The sequence below is a fragment of the Delphinus delphis genome, chromosome X, assembly GCF_949987515.2.
Source record: "Delphinus delphis chromosome X, mDelDel1.2, whole genome shotgun sequence".
NCBI classification, from domain to species: Eukaryota; Metazoa; Chordata; class Mammalia; order Artiodactyla; family Delphinidae; genus Delphinus; species Delphinus delphis.
The window spans coordinates 39,225,103-39,244,587 of NC_082704.1; the positions used below are offsets into that span (position 1 = coordinate 39,225,103).

At 47.6% G+C, this 19,485-nt stretch overlaps 1 protein-coding gene across 1 annotated transcript; it reads left to right on the forward strand.

Moving 5' to 3' along the window:
- The first annotated feature begins 8,080 nt into the window (after positions 1-8,080).
- On the forward strand, positions 8,081-18,373 carry LOC132418562 (glycine receptor subunit alpha-4-like). The gene is given in 8 exon segments (XM_060002485.1): positions 8,081-8,151; positions 11,749-11,879; positions 12,165-12,232; positions 12,864-13,087; positions 13,215-13,297; positions 15,021-15,161; positions 18,064-18,336; positions 18,339-18,373. Coding segments are annotated over 8 exon segments (1,026 nt in total).
- Positions 18,374-19,485: the final 1,112 nt, after the last annotated feature.

A 19,485-nucleotide genomic window follows, 5' to 3' on the forward strand; every position in this document is an offset into this window, starting at 1 on the left:
AGCCAAGCTTCCGCACAAAGACATCAGAGGGAACCTGAGAGTCAACTGCACTTTCCTTCTTCTCAGCTCAAGTACAGAGAAGGGTTGAAGAGGATTGGTGACAGGGGGCAGGAAGCGGCGGCGCAGAGCAGAGAAGAATCAAGCTCTTTAGGGAAAAAAATATCTGCTGCGTTAATTTCAGCCATGATTCATCTGGTAGCTGAAAAGATCCCCTTACTAGGGTGGAGACAACTTCACCACTAACTACAGCAAAGTTTGATTTGGAAGGAAGTATTGATTATGGACTATCTACTGTCCCTTAATGTTCTAAGGATCTAGTTTGTTCTGACTTGACTAGAGCAGCCAGTTGGGGAATAAGCCTGCCTCGCTTTGACTCCTGGCTTCATGGCCAACTTTTTTGACCTCTGGGGGGAGAAAAAGCCTATTCCATGGCCAGGTTCTGTGGAACGTAGGCTGGAGAAAATGCAGTTTCTTCCTACAAAAACCTCTAGAGTGGCCTTTGATTCGTAGGAAAGCAGGATGCTGTCCTTTCTCCAATCTGCACTCACCTCCTGAGACCAGGGAGATCTGCATGGCAGAACCAAGACCCATGATGAATCAATCATTCTTTACTTCTTATTCTCCTTTTCTTCAAATGAAGAGGCCTACCCTGATCCTCACTGGGCATCAGTAGACTTCAGTTCATCTCTGAAAAATGACACTCTTAACTCACAGGTAAGTAGAGGTCTGAGTAGATGCAGAGCAGTGGAGAGGCCAGAGTCTGAATATAGAATTGGACATGAGACAGACATCTAAACATTTCCTGGACACTAACTGCAAAAAGAAGCCTAGTTTCATCTCTGCTTTAGTCTATCTTATTGGTTGGCTTGAGTTTCACCAACTTGTAAACATACTATCTTTATGCTTGGGAAATTGGAGGTTGAATGAGAGTAGAGGTACAGAGAGGACAGAGATGTGAAGCAGAGAAGACAGAAGTAAACTGTGTTGTGGGTTCCATTTTCCCATCTGTAACATGGATCTAGGAAGAACCAATCATAGCAGATCAGATTGAAACAAGGAGTTAAAATACAGTGAAATGTATCTAATAATAATTATAAATCCCACCAACTTGGAACAAAGAATCTTCTCTGCCTCTGACAAGTTGGAAGCGCTTGAATGCCAGAAATTTCTCTACCACAGTAACTAGAACTCCTTTCTAGTCTCCATGGAGATCAGAGAATCCTCTCAGAGTAAGGGGATGAGGCTGGCCCTTTGGTATCATTAGAGTCTATGGTGGACTCAGTTCTACCCCAGGATTCAATCAATGCAATTAACATGAGCTAAGACTCGCCAGGCACTGGCCTTCTTAGCACTGATTAACAGCTTCTCCAGGACTTGGTCTGTGGTATGAGGAGTATCTCTTTCGTTTCACTTTATGTGTTAATCTTCTGACTTTTGCTGGTGGCTGCTTGATCTGGAATGGAATCTGAGTCATCGAAAAAGAGCCACTTCAAATTCTCTCCCTCCAGTAACTCAGGATGAGCTGAGCTCCCCTGCCCATGCTTCCAGTTTTCTCCTGGATGCTTCTCTGAAGAGTGAAAATATTCGTCCTTACTCAGTGAACCTTCTAAATGGTCCTCTTCTACTCCATTCTACCATTTCATAGACCCGGTTCTGTACATGGAAAATAAGTTAGTCTCCTAAGTGTTTTTGCTTAAGGTGATGCAACTGAGTAGACTTCCCTGGCTCCACGCCACGGCTTGCCTGAAAATGTCAAGACCTCAGCATCCTATTTGTCTATGCTGAAACTGCACCGTAATTGAGGCTGGTTGTACTGGGCTTGCAGTTGTGAAACAGCACCTGCCTTTGACTCAGCAGTGGGCACACTGCTGTGGAAAGTGAGGGGATTATAGAACACGTGGGATGTAATACACGGTAGAAAGGCAATGTGAAGGTTACAGAAAGAAACTGACAATGGGCAGGAAAGAGAAGTCAGAGTTCTCAAAGCAGCACTCTCTCGGTGTTGGACGATGATGTTGCTGACCGTGCAGGAGCGGGTGGCAGCAAAAGCTACTGTGTGTGACCTGCAGCTCAGGAGTGCCTGTTATTGATTAGAATATGTCGCTTTGGGCCATATGCCCCATAACTTTCACAAAATGTGTTAACCCACCCTATACACAGAGAAGTGGTTCAACTTGGCACCTTACCAAGGGATTCCAATTTTTCCCGTGTAAGTGACTGTGTCGAAAAGGGCTTCATTAGTGCAGTATATGTAGAAACACAGCCACAAATCAAAGAACAAGATCCACCTGCACTCAGGAAGAAAAGGACTACTCATCACACCCCAACTTCATCACACCCCACAGTCACACTCTGAGATGATAATTGCTAGTGGCAGGGGCATCATCTTCACACTATCAAGAGGTGCTCTGTGTGTGTGTCTGCATGCACACACATGTATATATTCAGATGATGAACACTACAGGAGTGCAAGATTAAACTATCACATCTTTTCTAATGTTAAAGTCTAGTTCCTGCCATATAAAAATTGCTGATCTAACTATAACTATATAATTGGTATCATTAATGCAAATTCAGCTTTCTGCATATTTCTATGTTTAGTCACCAACTAAATTCTTCCTTACTTCGGTGTCCAATATCCTATTGCAACAGACATTGAATTTATTCATGGGGAAAAAAAAAGGCTTGAGGACAGACAGAAAGACAGACTGAAAGAAAGACAGAAAGGAAAAACAAAGACAAAAGAGAGAGAGGCAGAGAGGCAGAGAGAGAGAATGAATCCTAAATAATTGGAGACCACTTAGAGAAGCACCACAGCAAGAGTGCTAAGAGTGCTGTTAATCCCCCTAACTATCCTTCAGAGGAAGGTGCTTATTATCAGTCACAGACAAATCTGTATGCACCACCAGAGATACTCAAGGGACTCGGACATGTATATTCTGTTTAGGGTTGGATTATTGGAGGATAAGCTTCTTGGGGTGGTGTCTAGCAGGTGATGACCTCTTGTGATGTGACTAGCAGACAGATTCTGGGATACATGGAAATGAAGTTCATTCCTGTCTGCTGAAAAGTCATCTCTCTTTTTTTTTTAATTGAAGTATAGCTGATTTACAATATCGTGCTAGTTTCAGGTATACAGCACAGTGATTCAGATATATGTATAGATATATATAGATAGATAGATATTATTTTTCAGATTCTTTTCCCTTATAGGTTATTACAAAATATTGAGTATAGTTCCCTGTGCTATACAGTAGGTCCTTGTTGATTATCTATTTTATATATTGTAGTGTGTATATGTTAATTCCAACCTCCTAATTTATCTGTCCCCCAACCCCATTTCCCCTGCGGTAACCATAAATTTGTTTTCTATGTCTGTTTCTATTTTGTAAATAAGTTCATTTGTGTCTTTTTCATCTCTATTTTTTCTAGGCCATGTAATAAATGTCCAGATCAAATGCTTCAAGAGGTACTCAGGCCCTGGCGCACTGCTGATGACCCATGCAGAACCTTCTTTGGGAGGCAATTACATCATTACCCCACTAGAATGTAAGCTACATAAGGGCGTGGACTTCGTCTGCTTTGTTCACTGTTGTATCTACAGCACCTAAAACATCTGGCCTATGATGTGCACTCAATAAATATTTGTTAAGTGCATGCATGAATCAGTGGGAACACAGTCCGTTCCACACGGTAAATATTTATTCATCTTTCCAAGTCCTATTACTTTTATGTTATGTAAGGGCTTCACAGCTTACACATCATGGATGATCACAGTCCCCAAGTGAGCGAAATAAGATATTCATGAACATGATCACCAGCAAAAACCAATTTACTTTTGAGGAGAAGCGTGACATGGTCCTATCATCCCTGAAAAAGAATGTTTCAGAGTTATGAGAGCCAAGAGACAAGGAGAGTCAATGCAAACTCTGTGGAAACCTTAATGAAACTCTCCTGCATGCCTAGTGAATCACTCTCAAGTGGCTGGTGGGATGAGTAATGATGCTGAGGGTCCAGCAGGAGAGAAATGGTGCCTATCTGGGTGCTAGTCAATACACCATCCCTGCCTGGAGCCCCACTTCTCTGTTGACTCCTAGACACTGAACAGAGAGCCAGCAACAGAGGCAGGACCATTGTTCACTGTGCTATCCTGGTGCTGATAACTGGTTCATATTTGAGGTCTGAGAGAAGCTCAGTCAACCTCTCCACAGGCTCCCCCAAATTCAGATACCCAAGGCTTGGTCTGCAAAACCCATGCCGGAAATATTCCATGAAAGAAGGAAAGGTAATCTTGGAAACATTGGACTTAAATCAATTACTCTCCAAAAGTCTTAGGAGAGCACTGAACATATCTAACACATCTGCCATTTTGTTCTTTCTTCTTCCTTCCTCCAGCTGAATAGAGGACTGTGAAACTCCCACCACCACTATTACCTCACACACACTGTGCATATCTCCTTGAGTCTGAAGGGCATGAGGGCTTCCCGCCTCTGCCGGCAGCGCTCCGTCAGCACCAGAAGTTGAGCCCCCACTTTCAAGTAAACTGTCACCTCCTTGGAGGTTGAAAATGTCCCTGAAAAGAAAAACTCACACACAGCAACAAGATGCAGCCTTGCTCCTTGGAGATCCAACCGAAACGCCCCTGTCCTTGTCAGCAGACATTTTAAAAGACGTCTTTTTTTTTTTTTTTTTTTTTTGCGGTACGTGGGCCTCACACTGTTGTGGCCTCTCCCTTTGCGGAGCACAGGCTCCGGACGCGCAGGCTCAGCGGCCATGGCTCACGGGCCTAGCCGCTCCGCGGCATGTGGGATCTTCCCAGACCGGGGCACGAACCCGTGTCCCCTGCATCGGCAGGCGGACTCTCAACCACTGCGCCACGAGGGAAGCCCCAGAAGACGTCTGTCTTTTATTTCACACATGCCCCCAACTTCTTACCCCAATGCTTCTGAAAAGTAGCTAATGCTTTGAGAGTTTCCTCAGCTTGGGAACACAGTCGACTTTTGAGGTACCCCCACAGACCACTTTATACTTAAATAAGTGGGATAAATAGTATGGGGGAGTTGGATCCAGGACGGGATGCCAAATGACTCTCCAACTCTGCCCCCAAAATTAAGCCCTAAAAGTCACTGAATTCACCAGATAATACCCGATCCTGCACAGACATGCTTCTCCTCAGACTGAGGTTGCAGAAGCCTGCTTGTCAGGAAGGCACAATTGTAATTTTCCTTGTATTGGGCTGAAATGTGACAGACTCTTTCCTGTAATGAAACATTTATGAAAATGATGTGCTTAATCCATTTTTAGCAGCTCAGTAGTTTTTTCATGATGAAATCATCTTTCATCCAGTAAAACATTTTACTTATTGTAGCTTCTACGCAACCTCCTGCTGCAATCCAGCCACTTCTCGTGGCGAATGGGAAAACCAATTTCAAAAGAGGAAAAGGGTGCAATACATTTTGGAGCATGGAGATTCCCATATACCATAGTTTGATAATAAGAAGAGAAAAAATTTGTGGGACGAGGCTGGACACAAATTTGTGCCCCTCCCACACCAGAAAATGCTGAAGTCACCTTCAGAAAGTGTGGCTTCCTATTAGTAGAGGGAACTCTTGAATGGTCATCTCCCCTGCTTCTTGTCACCTCCTAGGAGCAGCTTAGCTTATCCAGTTCTTTGCCTCCCTGGCATCCCTCCTTCTCCCAAAGCCTTTCAGCACCCTTGGGAAGCCGTATCCCTTCAACATATCGGCCAGACCCTTGGTCATGGCGGCAGCCTTTCATAAGAAGGGATCTTTCCTCCCAGGAAACTGATCCCGCTGTGTTCTCAGCACTCAGGGACCCCACGGGACACATCAGCGGAGGAGCAGAGTGACCAGGTCATGCAGCGCCTTGAACTTCAGCTTGAAAGCAATAGGGAGGAGTTGAGGAAGGGGAAGAGACAAAATCAAGCTTGTCAGAGGGAATGAGTTAAATAGGATCAAGTGCTTCTGCTGCCCGCCCCCCTTAGTGCCCTAGCCTGCAGCTCTGCCCTGAGAGGTGGTGTAAGACTTGGTTCCTGCCCACGGAGTGGGGATTGTGATGCTTACAGAAAACACGGAGGGAGGGTAAGCAGGTGAAAGAGCTGCTAAAGATATTTTCAGGAAAATTAGTACTTCGTATTTTGTACTTACTGGCCATATAAGCATGATATCAGGCTTGTAATGTTTCCAGTCCCAATTCCAAAAGCCCAGCTCCGCCATGAACATTTTAGTGTGTAATCTTTAAAATTATCTTGTTTCCCCTTCATTGGTGGTTTAAAAATTCCTCTTCTTTAATAATAACACAACCACAAGGGAGATGCAGCACAAGTTCTACCCTTCATTGCCTCTAAGTGGGTCCCTTTGAAGAGCTTGCAATCCCCGCACACCCTTCTCTGGTGGGGCTGAGGGGCCGCAGTCAGCGCTGGAATTGACCCCTATAAAGTGACACCGACCCCTCCCCTGAGTACACACTCAAGAACTCAGATGAGCTGTTGTGAGAGTTTCCACTGCAGAATAAATGAAAACATTTTGCTTCTCACAGTCGTAATTTAAAAAGAGAGCGTGAGAAAATGGAGATAATGGGAAGTTGAGAGAGCAAACAGGAATGGAGAGAAAGTGAGGGTAAAAGAAGAGGGGGAGACAGACCCCCACAAAAGGTGAGACCCAGAAAAGAAACAGGAAGGGAGATTAGAGATGGAGAGAGTAAAGATGAAGGAAAGCTTCAGGGAGAGAGGGAGGAAGAAAGTAAGGAAAAAGAGGGAGGGAGGGAGGGTGGATGAGGCACTCGCGGAAGTCCCAGAGCGGTTCAGGTGGTGCTTGAGCAAGTTTGGGGAAGGGTCGTCAAGAAAAGAACTGCTCAAGCACCTGGATGCTGTAAGCAAATGGGCAGAAGCAAGGGGACGGGGAGCGGCCCACACTCCCTGCCTCTCTACTCCATCCTGGGCTTCGGGGCTGCCGGGTCATTGCTCTTGGCCCCCTTGACTTCTCTGAAGCTTGCAAAGCCTGCTGTGCGCCAGGCCTGCCCTGCCCCTGTCAGGGACACCTATTCCTCCTTACAGCCTCGCCAGGCTGGGGAAAGGGGGTTTCAGAGAGCTAAAGAGAGCCCCCCAAGCTCAGCAGAGAGGAGCTAAGGGAGGTAAGCAGGCAGGAAAGAGGATGCACAACTACAAGGATGAAGATGGGTCATGCAGACAGACAGATGGACAGACTGATAGGCAGGCAGACATAGGAGAACTCCGAAGTTCCTCTGCCTTATACATCCCTTGTGTCTCCACCCAGAGGGTTGAGGAAAAGCCACCCCTGCCCTCGGCCTCCTCCTCACCTCCTCTCATCCCTGAAGCTGTCAGCTGGAGGAAACCCACTGGCTCCCCTAAACCCTCTCAGGTCTTTGTCCCCCTTACAAAAATCATTAAGCCTTTAGAGTTCGGCCACAGCTTGGCTCCAGGCTAAAAGGGGAACTGCTGGGGAGGTTGGGGAATCAGGGCAGCCTGCATGCACTCCTCCAGCTGGACAGTTAGAAGCTAGACAGAACACCTCCGGCCCTCTCCAGGCTGCAGCGGCAGCCCAAGCTCCTCCCCAGCACACAGCACACAGGCTCGCTCGGAGCCCCACTCCAGCTGCTGGCGACTGTGCCTTTAAATTGCCGCTTTCAGAGGGTGCATCTCAGGGGGAGGCGGGAGGGAGGGAAACATCTTCCTACAGTCTCCCTCTTCCCTCCCCTCCAAGACTCTCCAGGGTTTAGAGAGTGATTGCTGCCCAAAAAGAATCTCCCTCAGCACCCCAGCAGGCAGGCTGAGGCCCTCCGGAGCCCCAGGCGAGCCAGAGCAGGAACAGGTTATCTGTGTCAGAATCACTTCCAGGGGAATAGTTCTGGCCCCTGACTGGTAAGGACAGGGCAGAGAAGAGAGAAGAGGAGAGAGAGTGCAACTCCTAGCCCGGCCCTCCTTGGGTTCCATGCAAGTGGCCCAAGTAGGAAGAAGGCTCTCTACTTTCGGCGTTCCCGCCCGGATACTCCCTCTCACCTTGGCAGCCAGGCTGAGAAAGGACTCCAGGGTCCCCGCAGAATGACAACTCTTGTTCCAGCAACCCTCTCCTTCCTTCTCCTCTGGACCCTGCCGGGGCAGGTCCTCCTCAGGTGAGCTGAGTGGGGGTAAGAAGGAGATGCATGCAAATACTGGCCGGGGTAGCAGGGGCTCTGGCACAGTTTCCTTGAAGTTTACAAAAAGCCCACAGTCTGGAAGGCTCCAGGGGAGGACACACCCTCCCCCAGTCAGATCCCAGGAGACTTTCATAAAGGATGTCAAAGCTCCAGAGCAGGTGGGAAGGCTTCTGCATGGGTGAGACTTTCCTGGGCCAGGGTAGGGGCTAGGGAGTGAGCCCCAGAACAGAAGCCATCTGTCCTGTCATGCAACCCTATCTCCCTACCAGCTTGGCCACACGTTCCTCAGATCCTTAAAAATGACACCAACATCTGCCAGCTGTTCACCCAAGAGATTTCAAGGAGTAAGGATTTTCCCAAAAACACATCACAGTGATGTTGGCTGAACAAACCTTGGCCCTCTGCAGTCACCTTACCCTGCCCAGGGGGGAGCCTGTCTGCTCGCTGTCCCTGGAGGGGCACTAAGTGGCCATCATTTCCTGGGCTTGGGGGCAAGACATGCTTTGGGCTCCTTGTAAATGGCCTCCTACCCATTCTCACTTTCTCATTAGACCAGGAGCCATTCTAGGTGGATAGGGTGAGCTGAGGAGGAAAGATGGCTGTGCCTTAGGCTGAACTGGTCAAAAGAATGCCTCCCAAGGTGGAGGCAGGTGAGTGCCACCGCAATATCGTCCTCCTCCTCTTCGTTCAAAGAGCACGCCAAGATCTGCTTGCCTCTGAGGAGCCTCCTGCCTCACTGCTGGCAGACACATTAGGGGGCAATCAGGCAGAGATGCAGTGGGGGGGGGGGCTGCTTTTCACTCTTCAGAGTGAAAAGCAGCCCGAAGTGCAATGGCAGCTCAGCTGGAGTTGATAGGAGGATGCAGGCAGAAGGGGGGCACCCAGCTGACGCTTGCTGGCCCTGCTGGAGGGGAAGTTGCCTCAAGGCCCAAGCTTTGGTGGTAGCATTCCCACTTGAGTGATTGGAGCAAGGCAGGCCCTTAGGAAATCTTGAGACCAAATCCTTCATTGTATTTATGGAAACTGAGGCCTAGAGAGGGCAAGTGACCTGGCCAAGGTCACTTAAGTACCCAGCAGCAGAATCAGCGTTCTCCCCTTACCCCACCCCAAGGCCTTCCATGAGAAAAATTTCCAGCTCTGGAACCTCCCTAGTCCTGCCAGTGTTTGGAACTTTCCAGGAATGAAAGGGAGCAAGGAGAGGTCGCACACGGTGACTCTGCTTTCAGGTCTGCAGACAAGGTAACCCTGGAAAAGCGGGGCTGCCACGGCGGTTGGGGCCCAAGACAGCTGAGCCCACAGCCAGTCCCAGAGTCCTGAGGCTGGAGCTAGTGGGAGAGGTGACATGAGAGTGAGGTTGAGGACAGTGGCAAGGGTCTGGCTGCTCCACCTGCAGTGCCACGTGGCCTCCCGGCAGGCAGGTGACAAGCAGCCAGCAGCAGCACCTGGCCAGTGTGTACGTCCCATGGTGAAGCCACGCACTTCTGCTTGCACCAGCACCACCACCCGCCTCCTTGGGTTTTCAGAGCCTGCTTAGGCCACCTGCTCTGGCCGCCCCCACTCAGGGCCAAGGTGGCCTCTGTTCCCAGGGTAAGAGCTCCCTCCTGCTCATGGGATTCAAGGAAGTAAGACTCTAAGGGTCAGGGTGCGGCGGCTGTCACTGACCTTCTCCCACTCTGGTTGCTTGGCAGCCCGCCCTGGGCTGCTTGCATCATGGTATTATGGTAGATGGACTTAGTTTTGAAGTCAATAGCTCTGGGTTGGAATCTCGGCTTTACCATTTAGGAACTGTATGATCATGAACAAGTCACTCCATCTTGCACTCCTCAACTATAGCTGGAGGATAATAAGAGTGATTATTGAGAAGATTGATGTGAAAACTATACTAGATAGTGTTTAGCATGGTGCCTCAGCTATTTGTATTATTCTATCAGTCACTGGCAGGTACATAGATTTACTGGGAAAGAGGAGCTCGCTGGTTCAAAGGAGACTCAGACCCAGAAGGACAGCAGTCACCCCACCTCCCAGCCCCAGCAGTGCAGCAGCAGTAGTGGCAGCAGGGGAGCTGGCTCTGGTGATGATGGCAGGATGGAGCAGAGGGCACAGGACCCAGCCAGGAGTCCAGCCTGAGCTCAGTGTGAGCCCCACCCCTGCCCTCAAGCCCCTGCTGAGCTCCTGGTCCCTGGTCTAGCTATTGGCTGCTAAGCAGACAAGCAGGCATACGGAAGGAACTTTGCTGCTCTTAGAGGGAAACTTGTCAGGGGAGAAGGGGGCTGGCCTCTAGGCTAGGCCAAAGCACACTGGCCCCCTCCTCAAAATGAAGCTCTTAGGAAGAAAAGATGGGAGTTGACCTTCACAGCATGGCCACTTTACTGGGAGGCTTTCCCATGCTTCTAGAGCCCTGCTTTCCTGCCTCTTTTATTGCCAAGGTGAGATGACCTGCCTGTAGCTGCCACAACCCTGAACTGAGGTTCAGCTCAGAATATAGCTTCTTGCTGGAGCAGACACCAGAAGCCAAGCTGCCCTCTCCAGAAGCTGGGTCCTAGCCCCTGAGGGATCAGCATGAAGGCCAAGCAACTAAAACTATCTCTCAGGGGTGTAAATTGCCCTTGAGCCCTTCCCATCCTTGGCTAGGCCAGATGTACAAAGCGTTGCCACAGCCACATTATTTCTGTCACTCTTGTTTGAGCATGTTCAAGGCACCCTCAGAAAGAGAATACTGGATGAGACCTCAGCCTTGGGTTCAAGTCCTGATCCTGGGCCCTGTGTCACTCACCAGCTGTGAGACTTTGGGCAAGTCACTTTTCTTTTGGACGGTCGATCTATCTATCTATCTATCTATCTATCTATCCATTTGTTAGATTCCACATATGAGATCATATGGTATTTGTCTTTCTCTGTCTGACTTATTTCATTTAGCATAATACCCTCCAAGTCCATCCATGTTGCTGCAAATGGCATTATTTCATTCTTTTCTATAGCTGAGTAGTATTCCATTGTATATATACACCACATCTTCTTTATCTATTCATCCGTTGATGGACACTTGGGTAATTTCCATGTCTTGGCCATTGCAAATAATGTTGCTATGAACATGGGGGGGTGCAGATATTTTTTCAACATAGTGATCTCGTTTCCTTTGGATAAATACCCAGAAGTAGAATTGCTGGATCATAAGATAGTTCAACTTTTAATATTTTGAGGGAACTCCATATTGTTTTCCACAGTGGCTGCACCAGTTTACAGTCTCACAGATTACTCCTTTGGAAGCCTCAGTTTTCTCACCTATAAGATGGAAATAACAGTTTTCACCCCTATCACGCTGAGAATTTTGAGGACAAAAAGATCTAATATATGTGAAAGCAATCTTCTAGGACTAACTATTGAGCTGCTGTGTTGGCTTATGGGTTTCTGTACTTCTCATTTTGCAAGTGGGCACCTAGAAACCCATCTCCTAATCCTCCTGCCTGATGGAGAGATCAGCCAAAGTGGGGAGGGAACAAGGAAGGAGAGGGTCTGTGATAAAGACAGAATACAACAGATCTCAGTTATTAATTCTTTATCTCTCCTGTGCAGGGTGGCCTTGGCAAAAGAAGAAGTCAAATCTGGGACCAAGGTGTCCCAGCCCATGTCCCCCTCTGATTTCCTGGACAAGCTTATGGGGCGAACATCTGGATATGATGCCAGGATTAGGCCCAATTTTAAAGGTAAGAATCATTCATCCTACAAAATACCCTTCCCTCCCCACTTCTTTTGGGGACATACTGCCGAGCTAGCCTCCATTGCCTACCTCAGGGCCAGGAGGCTGGAGGTACAGGGCTGGCTCTCACAGCTCAGAAGGAGTGTCCCCTCCCCATCACCCATGGGCCTGTGTGCCAGGCACTGCCTTCTCCCAGTAGTACCCTAACCTCAAGCTCAGGGAGGGAGTCTTGGAAATTTCTCCCAAATTCCTGGAATGCCCTGCCAATATGGCTGTGCTTTGCTACTCTTAGGCCCACCTGTGAACGTGACCTGCAACATCTTCATCAACAGTTTCAGCTCCATCACCGAGACTACCATGGTAAAGCATTGCCCTGCTCCCGCTTCCACTCTGGTGTGAATGGGTGAAGCCCAGCAGATAGCAAGACTTTCCTCCCTCTGCCATCCTCTTCCTGTTTCAGGGTCATGGCTAAAGCCATGGGATGTCCAAAGTCGGTCACTGGGAGTTTATCTTTCCCCAGCCCAGGGTTTTAGTGGCTAAAGGCAGACTAGCCTAAGCAGCAGATGGTCCAGTTTGGCAGGTAGCTTGATGCATAGCATCAAGGCTTGGAAATCAGATAAACCTGCGTTCAAACCCTGACTCTACCATCTCTTAGGCAGGTTACTCAAATCTCTCTTTGTCTCAGTCTCCTCATCTGTAAAATGGGGATCTTAACAGCACCCTCATCTCAGGATTGACATGAGATTTAAATGAGATGATGCATATGAAGAAAGCACTTAGCAGAGAGCCTGGCACATAGTAAGTGTTTAATAAATGTCTTTTCCCTTCCCTTCTTTGCCATATCAGCCCAAAGCAGGCTCCTTCTACAGTGGAAAATGCCCACTGCCCCTGAGACGTGCTCCCAGCATTTCCTCCTCATGGCCCTCCTGCCCAGGTAGGCTTGCTAGGCCCCTGCAATAGCACTGCCTCTGATGGGCCCATCTCTGTTCAGGACTACCGGGTGAACGTCTTCTTGCGGCAGCAGTGGAACGACCCACGCCTGGCCTACCGAGAATATCCTGATGACTCGCTGGACCTCGATCCCTCCATGCTGGACTCTATTTGGAAGCCAGATCTGTTCTTTGCCAATGAGAAAGGGGCCGATTTTCATGCGGTGACCACAGACAACAAGTTGCTGCGCATCTTCAAGAATGGAAATGTGCTCTACAGCATCAGGTGCAGCTGGCGTACAGCCAGGAGAACTCGGGGCAAGGGGTAGAGGCTGAGGGGTGGGCGGAGGGTTCCCTGTGCTGTGCTGAGGCCCAGTAAGCCAGCCTAACTTCTTTCTTACTGTCCCTGCCAGGCTGACTCTCATTTTATCCTGCCCAATGGACCTGAAGAACTTCCCCATGGATATCCAGACTTGCACGATGCAGCTGGAGAGCTGTAAGTGTCCCTAGAAAGTCATAGAGTGAGGCCTGAGATACCAGCTAGTTAACCCCATGCTATGATATTCCAGACAGGATAAGGGCAGCCCAGAGTGGGGATGAACTTCCCCAAGCACACACAGTGAGCTCTTGGCACAGGTGAGACTAGAAGCCAGGGCTTGCTAACACTCAGCCCAGTGTGCTTTTCCATCCCTTCGCTATTGGCAGGTCTGGCTGTCCCACAGGGCCGGGGAATGGGAAGGCTCCAGCCTTACATACAAATGTGCTTATGCTGGATATGGAGGGCCATTTGAGGGGTACCTCCTCTGTCCAGATATAATTTCCATCTCACAGTGCCTGAAGTAATTCTACCTTTACTTCCCCTGAGTTAAGACATTCAAGATGCCTATAAAAATCCAGAGTTAGCAGGGAAGGGGGGAGTCTTTGAACCCTGATTCCTTGTGAACACATAATTTTTTTAACTGAAGTATAGTTACAATGTTGTGTTAATTTCAAGTGTACAGCAAAATAATTCGGATATATATATATATATATATATATTCTTTTTCGGATCCTTTTCCATTATAGGTTATTACAAGACATTGAATATAGTTCCCTGTGCTACACAGTAGGTCCTTGTTGTTTATCTATTTTACATATAGTAGTATGTACAGATAGCTTTTGTAGAGAGGTGGGAGAGGACAGTTCTAGGCATAAGACAGTGCCCAGGATAGCAAGGTCAGCCAAGGGCTACCAAGGGCAGGGGGTGCCAACCTGCAGAGGCTGCCCTAAGTGCAGAGAAGCTAAAGGATAGCAAGACTGGACCATCGCCCATGTCCATTCCTTTGCCATCTCCTGGACAAGTGAGACTGTGAGATCAGGAGATATCCATTTGATCCTCAAAGAAGAAGTCTTGTCAGGCTGTTTCCAACATATAATAACAGTAATGGATAGAATATGTCCTATGTGGTCAGCTTTTTAGAGTTCATAAACCACCTTCACATCCAGGTCCTCATTACCCCCTCTGAAAAGTAGGTGGAGCATTTTACAGAAGGGGAAGTGACTTGCCCAAAGTCACAAAGCTACTCTGGGCCAAGGCCCTACACTGGACATCCGTGAGGCTTGGTGTTTCTGCTCCCATTTCTACCCAACTTGTGAGTATAGTCACCTACGTGGCAAGAGCCTTCACGAACTACTAGCTATCTGTGAGCAACTTGGCATTTTCAATGTTAGCTCCCAATTTGCCCCAGGTCAGGACTCTGGCTGGAAGTCTGTGGTATGCACATTGTCCCGTGCATGACTGGCAAGGTATAAATAGCTCTTTCCTCCCTGGAGTGAGGTGGCAGAAGCCCCAGCTCTGAGGCTGGCTCAGCTCAAGACGTGGTCAGTACACATGCTTACTCCCCTGGGTTTGAGATGGGGCAGGAGGTTCCCAGCTGGTTTCCTTGACATCTTTCCAAGCCTTTTGATGTGCTTTCTAGGTCTGCCAGAATAATTTCTCTTTGGGCCTTTCTAAAGCTTGAGAACTAGGTAGGAGAGGAATCTTTCTGATTTACCCACTTAGGCTGGGCCCATGAGGCAATTGACCCTCTTCCGAATGCTTTTCCTTTCCAAGATGAGCATGAAACTCCTAAAACCCAGGCCTTATTCCTCATTTGTTCTTTCCTGCCAGTTCTAACCCTCTCCCTGCCCCTGTCCAGCCACCACACTCTGCAGTCCTCTGCCATCTCTGTCACTTTCAGTTGGCTACACCATGAATGACCTCGTGTTTGAGTGGCTGGAAGATTCTCCTGCTGTCCAAGTGGCTGAGGGGTTGACTCTGCCCCAGTTTACCTTGCGGGATGAGAAGGATCTAGGCTATTGTACCAAGCGCTACAACACAGGTAAAAATCCAAGATATTTACTGGCTGTGGGCCACAAGAGGGCCTCCAGATGGGAGGGAAAGTGGCAAGGCAGCTAGCCTCTACTGAAGGTCCAGTCTGTACCAGATGTAGCGCTAAGTGCTTCATATGACTTATCTCATTATGGTAGGGGTGATCAGCCCCATTTCTCAGAAAGAGAAAACTGAGGTTCTAAGAAGTTGAATCAGTTGGCCAAGTCACACAGCTAGTAAATGGCTGATTTAGAATTCAAATCCAGATCTGTCTAATGCCAAAGCCCTTGTTCTTGTCCCTATCACACGCTGCAGAACAAATGGTCCTGTGCCAGTGAGTGGCAGGAGTGTTCCACCTGTCCTGGGGCCAACTTCACGTGGAAAGTGGGGAATCTACATCTGGGAGTAGTCAATGAGTTCACTGAACCAGGAGAGAAGAGAATTCAGGTCACCAGCTGGCTTACCGTCCACACCTCCTACCACTGTCCCCACTGCTCAACTCTCATGAATTGGCTTGGTTTCCCAGGTGTGAAAAGCATGCCAGGAAATGGAGAGGAGCTGGTTTTCCAGCCTGAGCGTCTGCCCCCTGCAGCTTCCCTAATCGCTGCTAGCTCCTCATTTCCCCTGGCAATTTGGCTGTGAAGAGCTATGACCCTGAGATAGAGGCCACAAGCTGAAGAGGGGACATCACACTCCAATGGTGTGCTGATATGCTTTGGGTGCAGCCCTATGAATTTGTGTGTGAATGTGGAGGTGCAGGTAGCTGGGGAGATGAATGAGCCACTGAATTTAGAAAATGCTGGCGTGAGTGGAAATTGGTATAACCTTTTTTAGGGGAAAAACTGGCATTTTGTATATAGACTGGTGGGTTTTAAATTTTGGTGTGCATCATATTTCCCTGGGGAGCCTGTTAAAATATTGATTCCTGGGTTCTGCCTCTCAGAGATTCTGATTACATGTGCTTGGAGTGATGCCCAGAAATCTGTGTTTGAACAAGCATCCTGAGGATTCTGATGCAGATGGTCCAGGGGGCACGCTAAGAAACTTTAGTCTGGAAGCTAAATTTGTTTCCCTACCTGTTGATCCAGGAATTCCACTGTCTGGAATTTATTATGAGGAAATATTCCAAAATATCATATTGACTTTAGACCCCAAGAGGGTTCCTGGATCACTGTTTATACTAGCAAAAGCTTGGAACTGCTCTAAATATCCACCAATAGGGTGGAAGTTAAGTAAATTACATAGCGCATCTGCTTGGTGGGATATTATCCAGACATTTAAAAAGAATGCTTGCAAGGTGCTTATATCAACATGGGAAACTTCAAGTGGAAAAGGGTAAGATTCAAAGTTGTATACACAGAATGATTCTACTGTGATGAAAGAAACAAACCAAAAGCATGTGTTTAAAAACCCTGGAAGGAAATAGCACTAGGCATTTCTAAAGCAGTATGATACAACAGGTAAGAGCAAGAACTCTGGAGTCAGATAGAGCTGAGTTTGAATTCTGGCTGCACCATTTACTAGTTGGGTGCCCTTGAGCAACATAACTTAATCTCTTTGAGCCTCAGTATCCCTGTCTATAAAATGGGAAATAATAATTTGACCTGCCCCAAAGAGTTGCTATGGGATTTAAATGAGATAAACTATATAAAGTCAGGGCACTTAGTAGGGGCTTGACAAATGTAAGCTTATGAATATTATTATTCTTTCCCTACTTCTCACTTTCATTCTGTGCTAAACAAGTGTTAATTTTGTCATTGAAAACAAAACTGCTATCACCAAAAAAAAAAAAAAAAAAGGAAGGAAGGAAGGAAAGAAAGAAAAGAAAATATGGATACCCAGCCAAAACATGTCACGGCAAGAAGCCCAGGGTGGGTGGACTCAGGGAAGAGTAAGAGATCACAGCATCACACAGCATGTCAAAGCCATAATCAGTCATTGATGAAATCACTAACCTTGAGGAATCAGACAGTCCTGTTAAGAGTAAGCCTAGGCCAGAATAAAATGATAATATACACATCCTCTGTTTTTTGCTTTGGTTAGCCTAAGCGTCTGCTGCCAGAAGCTCTGAGCTAGTGTTTTCTTAGCCTTGGGGATGGAAAGCAGGGTAAAATGAAGATGGCTGGCAGAGGAGGCGAGCATTGGCACATGTGCCTGGGGCCAATGCACTTTTTGTGGGTGGAATAGAATGCTGCTGCCAGATGCTTTCTGGGAACCCGCTGCCTGCTGTCCAGAGCTGGTCTCTGTTAGACATTGTTTCCAGATGTTTGCTATCCTGCTCTTACGTGCTTAAGACACAGGCGGTGTTTATCTCAGTGAATCATTGCCAGAGAGCTTCAAGGGTCCCAGCACGCACAAGCTAGGCTGCTGAGATTTGAGTGGAGTCTAAGCTCATTTTGTTAATCATGATAATAGTACCAGCTACCTACTGTGCTCAACACCTCAAATACATTATCTCATTTAATTCCTACAACTGCCCAGTGATGGAGTTGATATTGTTGTTACTCTATTTTACAGGCAAGGAAACTGAAGCTTTAAAAGCTTAGGTGTTTTGCCTGAGGTCACACAGCTAGTGAGTGGAAGGTTCAGGATTCAAACCCATACAGTCTGGCTCTGGAGCCCTCCCACCCTTAATCCTCTTGCAGTGATGTCACGGGGAAGGCCTTCTGCTGGCAACTAAAGTGCTGGGAGCAAGAGGTCAAGTCCCCAGTGGCTTCTCTGCATGTTTCTCTGCATGTTTCCTCAAAACATGCATCTGGTGCTCCCTGGGGCCATTTCGAAAGGCTCATTTATTGGCCAAGGTTAGGTGCCCAGAGGCTGGCCCACAGAAATAGAGCTGCCCTTGTCCTGCCTCTCAGGCTCAGCTGCAGGCTGGGGACCTGGGGCCTGATACCTCACCTCTTTCCTTGCAGGGAAATTCACCTGCATCGAGGTAAAGTTTCACCTGGAACGACAGATGGGCTACTACCTGATTCAGATGTATATCCCCAGCCTACTCATCGTCATCCTGTCCTGGGTCTCCTTCTGGATCAACATGGATGCTGCCCCTGCCCGGGTGGGCCTAGGCATCACCACTGTGCTCACAATGACAACTCAGAGCTCTGGCTCCCGGGCCTCTTTGCCTAAGGTGAAGAGACATGCAAGGGAACTTGCTTGCCATAGAGCTCCCCATTTCCCATTCATCCCCTGTTCCCTCCTGCTGACTATTTTCCTTGGATTTAAGGTAGAGAAGAGCCATCGAGCAAGAGCAGGTGGCCTGCATTCTCTTCCCCCAGAACATACTGCTAATAACATTGCCAACAGTGTGGAGGCTGGGGTTGCAGACCCTGTCTGGCTGGGGAACGAGTAGAGACAGTGCTGACTTACTTTGACTTTCATCAGGAAATACTAGCATGTCCAAGATTAAAAGACCCTTAGCAAGTAGAAAGTCCCACTCCCTCATGGTACAGATGAGGGAATTGCAGCCCAGAGAGATAGAATGACTTTCTCAAGGTCATGCTCCACAAGAAACAATCAAACAATCCGACATCTGTTTCTTGCTATGTCGGAAATCGGATACTATTACAAAAAACTCTAGAGACAATGTCCCTTCTTTTGGGGTCAGAAAACTTTGAGGTAGCAAATAGCAATGAAAGTCAGTAGACTCTGATCACCTAGGGCCTGGTGATATTTTGATTATGCAGAGAGATTTGTGCTGATGGAACTTGGCCTAGGTTCTCCCTGCCTCATGTCTTCATGTGCGGAATTTAGAGGTCGTCACCTCAATGTCCTTACAGTCAGCAAGGCTCTGAGAAAATCAGGGAGCAAACTCATTCATTCATTCAATAAATATTTACTGAGCATGTACTATGTACCAGGCACTGTATTAGGCCATGGAGAAATAATGGGAAACCAAAACAACACAGCTTTTGCAGATCTTCCAGTGAATATATTCCCTCTTGCTCTGTATTGATGGAAACCAGGCCCTGTGATCGCCCATCCCCCAGTGTTTATTTTTAAGAAGATTTTTACTGGGGACTTAAACAGGGGGTAATCCAGACACCCAGAGTTAATTTACAAATTTGCTATATAGTGGGGAGGTGGGGGTGGGGGTAATAGTGGTTAAGAGTAACAGAATAGAGTCAGGTAGATTTTGATTTAAGTCCCCGCCTTGTCATTTACTAATGGTGATCTTAGGTAAAGACCTTAATGTCTCAGTCTCCTCACCTGTAACATGGAAATATTACCTCTTCCATAGGGTTATTGCAAGTAATAAATAAGATAATGTATTAACACAGAGAACAGTGTTTGCCACATAATAACCACTCAATAAATGTTAACTATTGTTATAATTA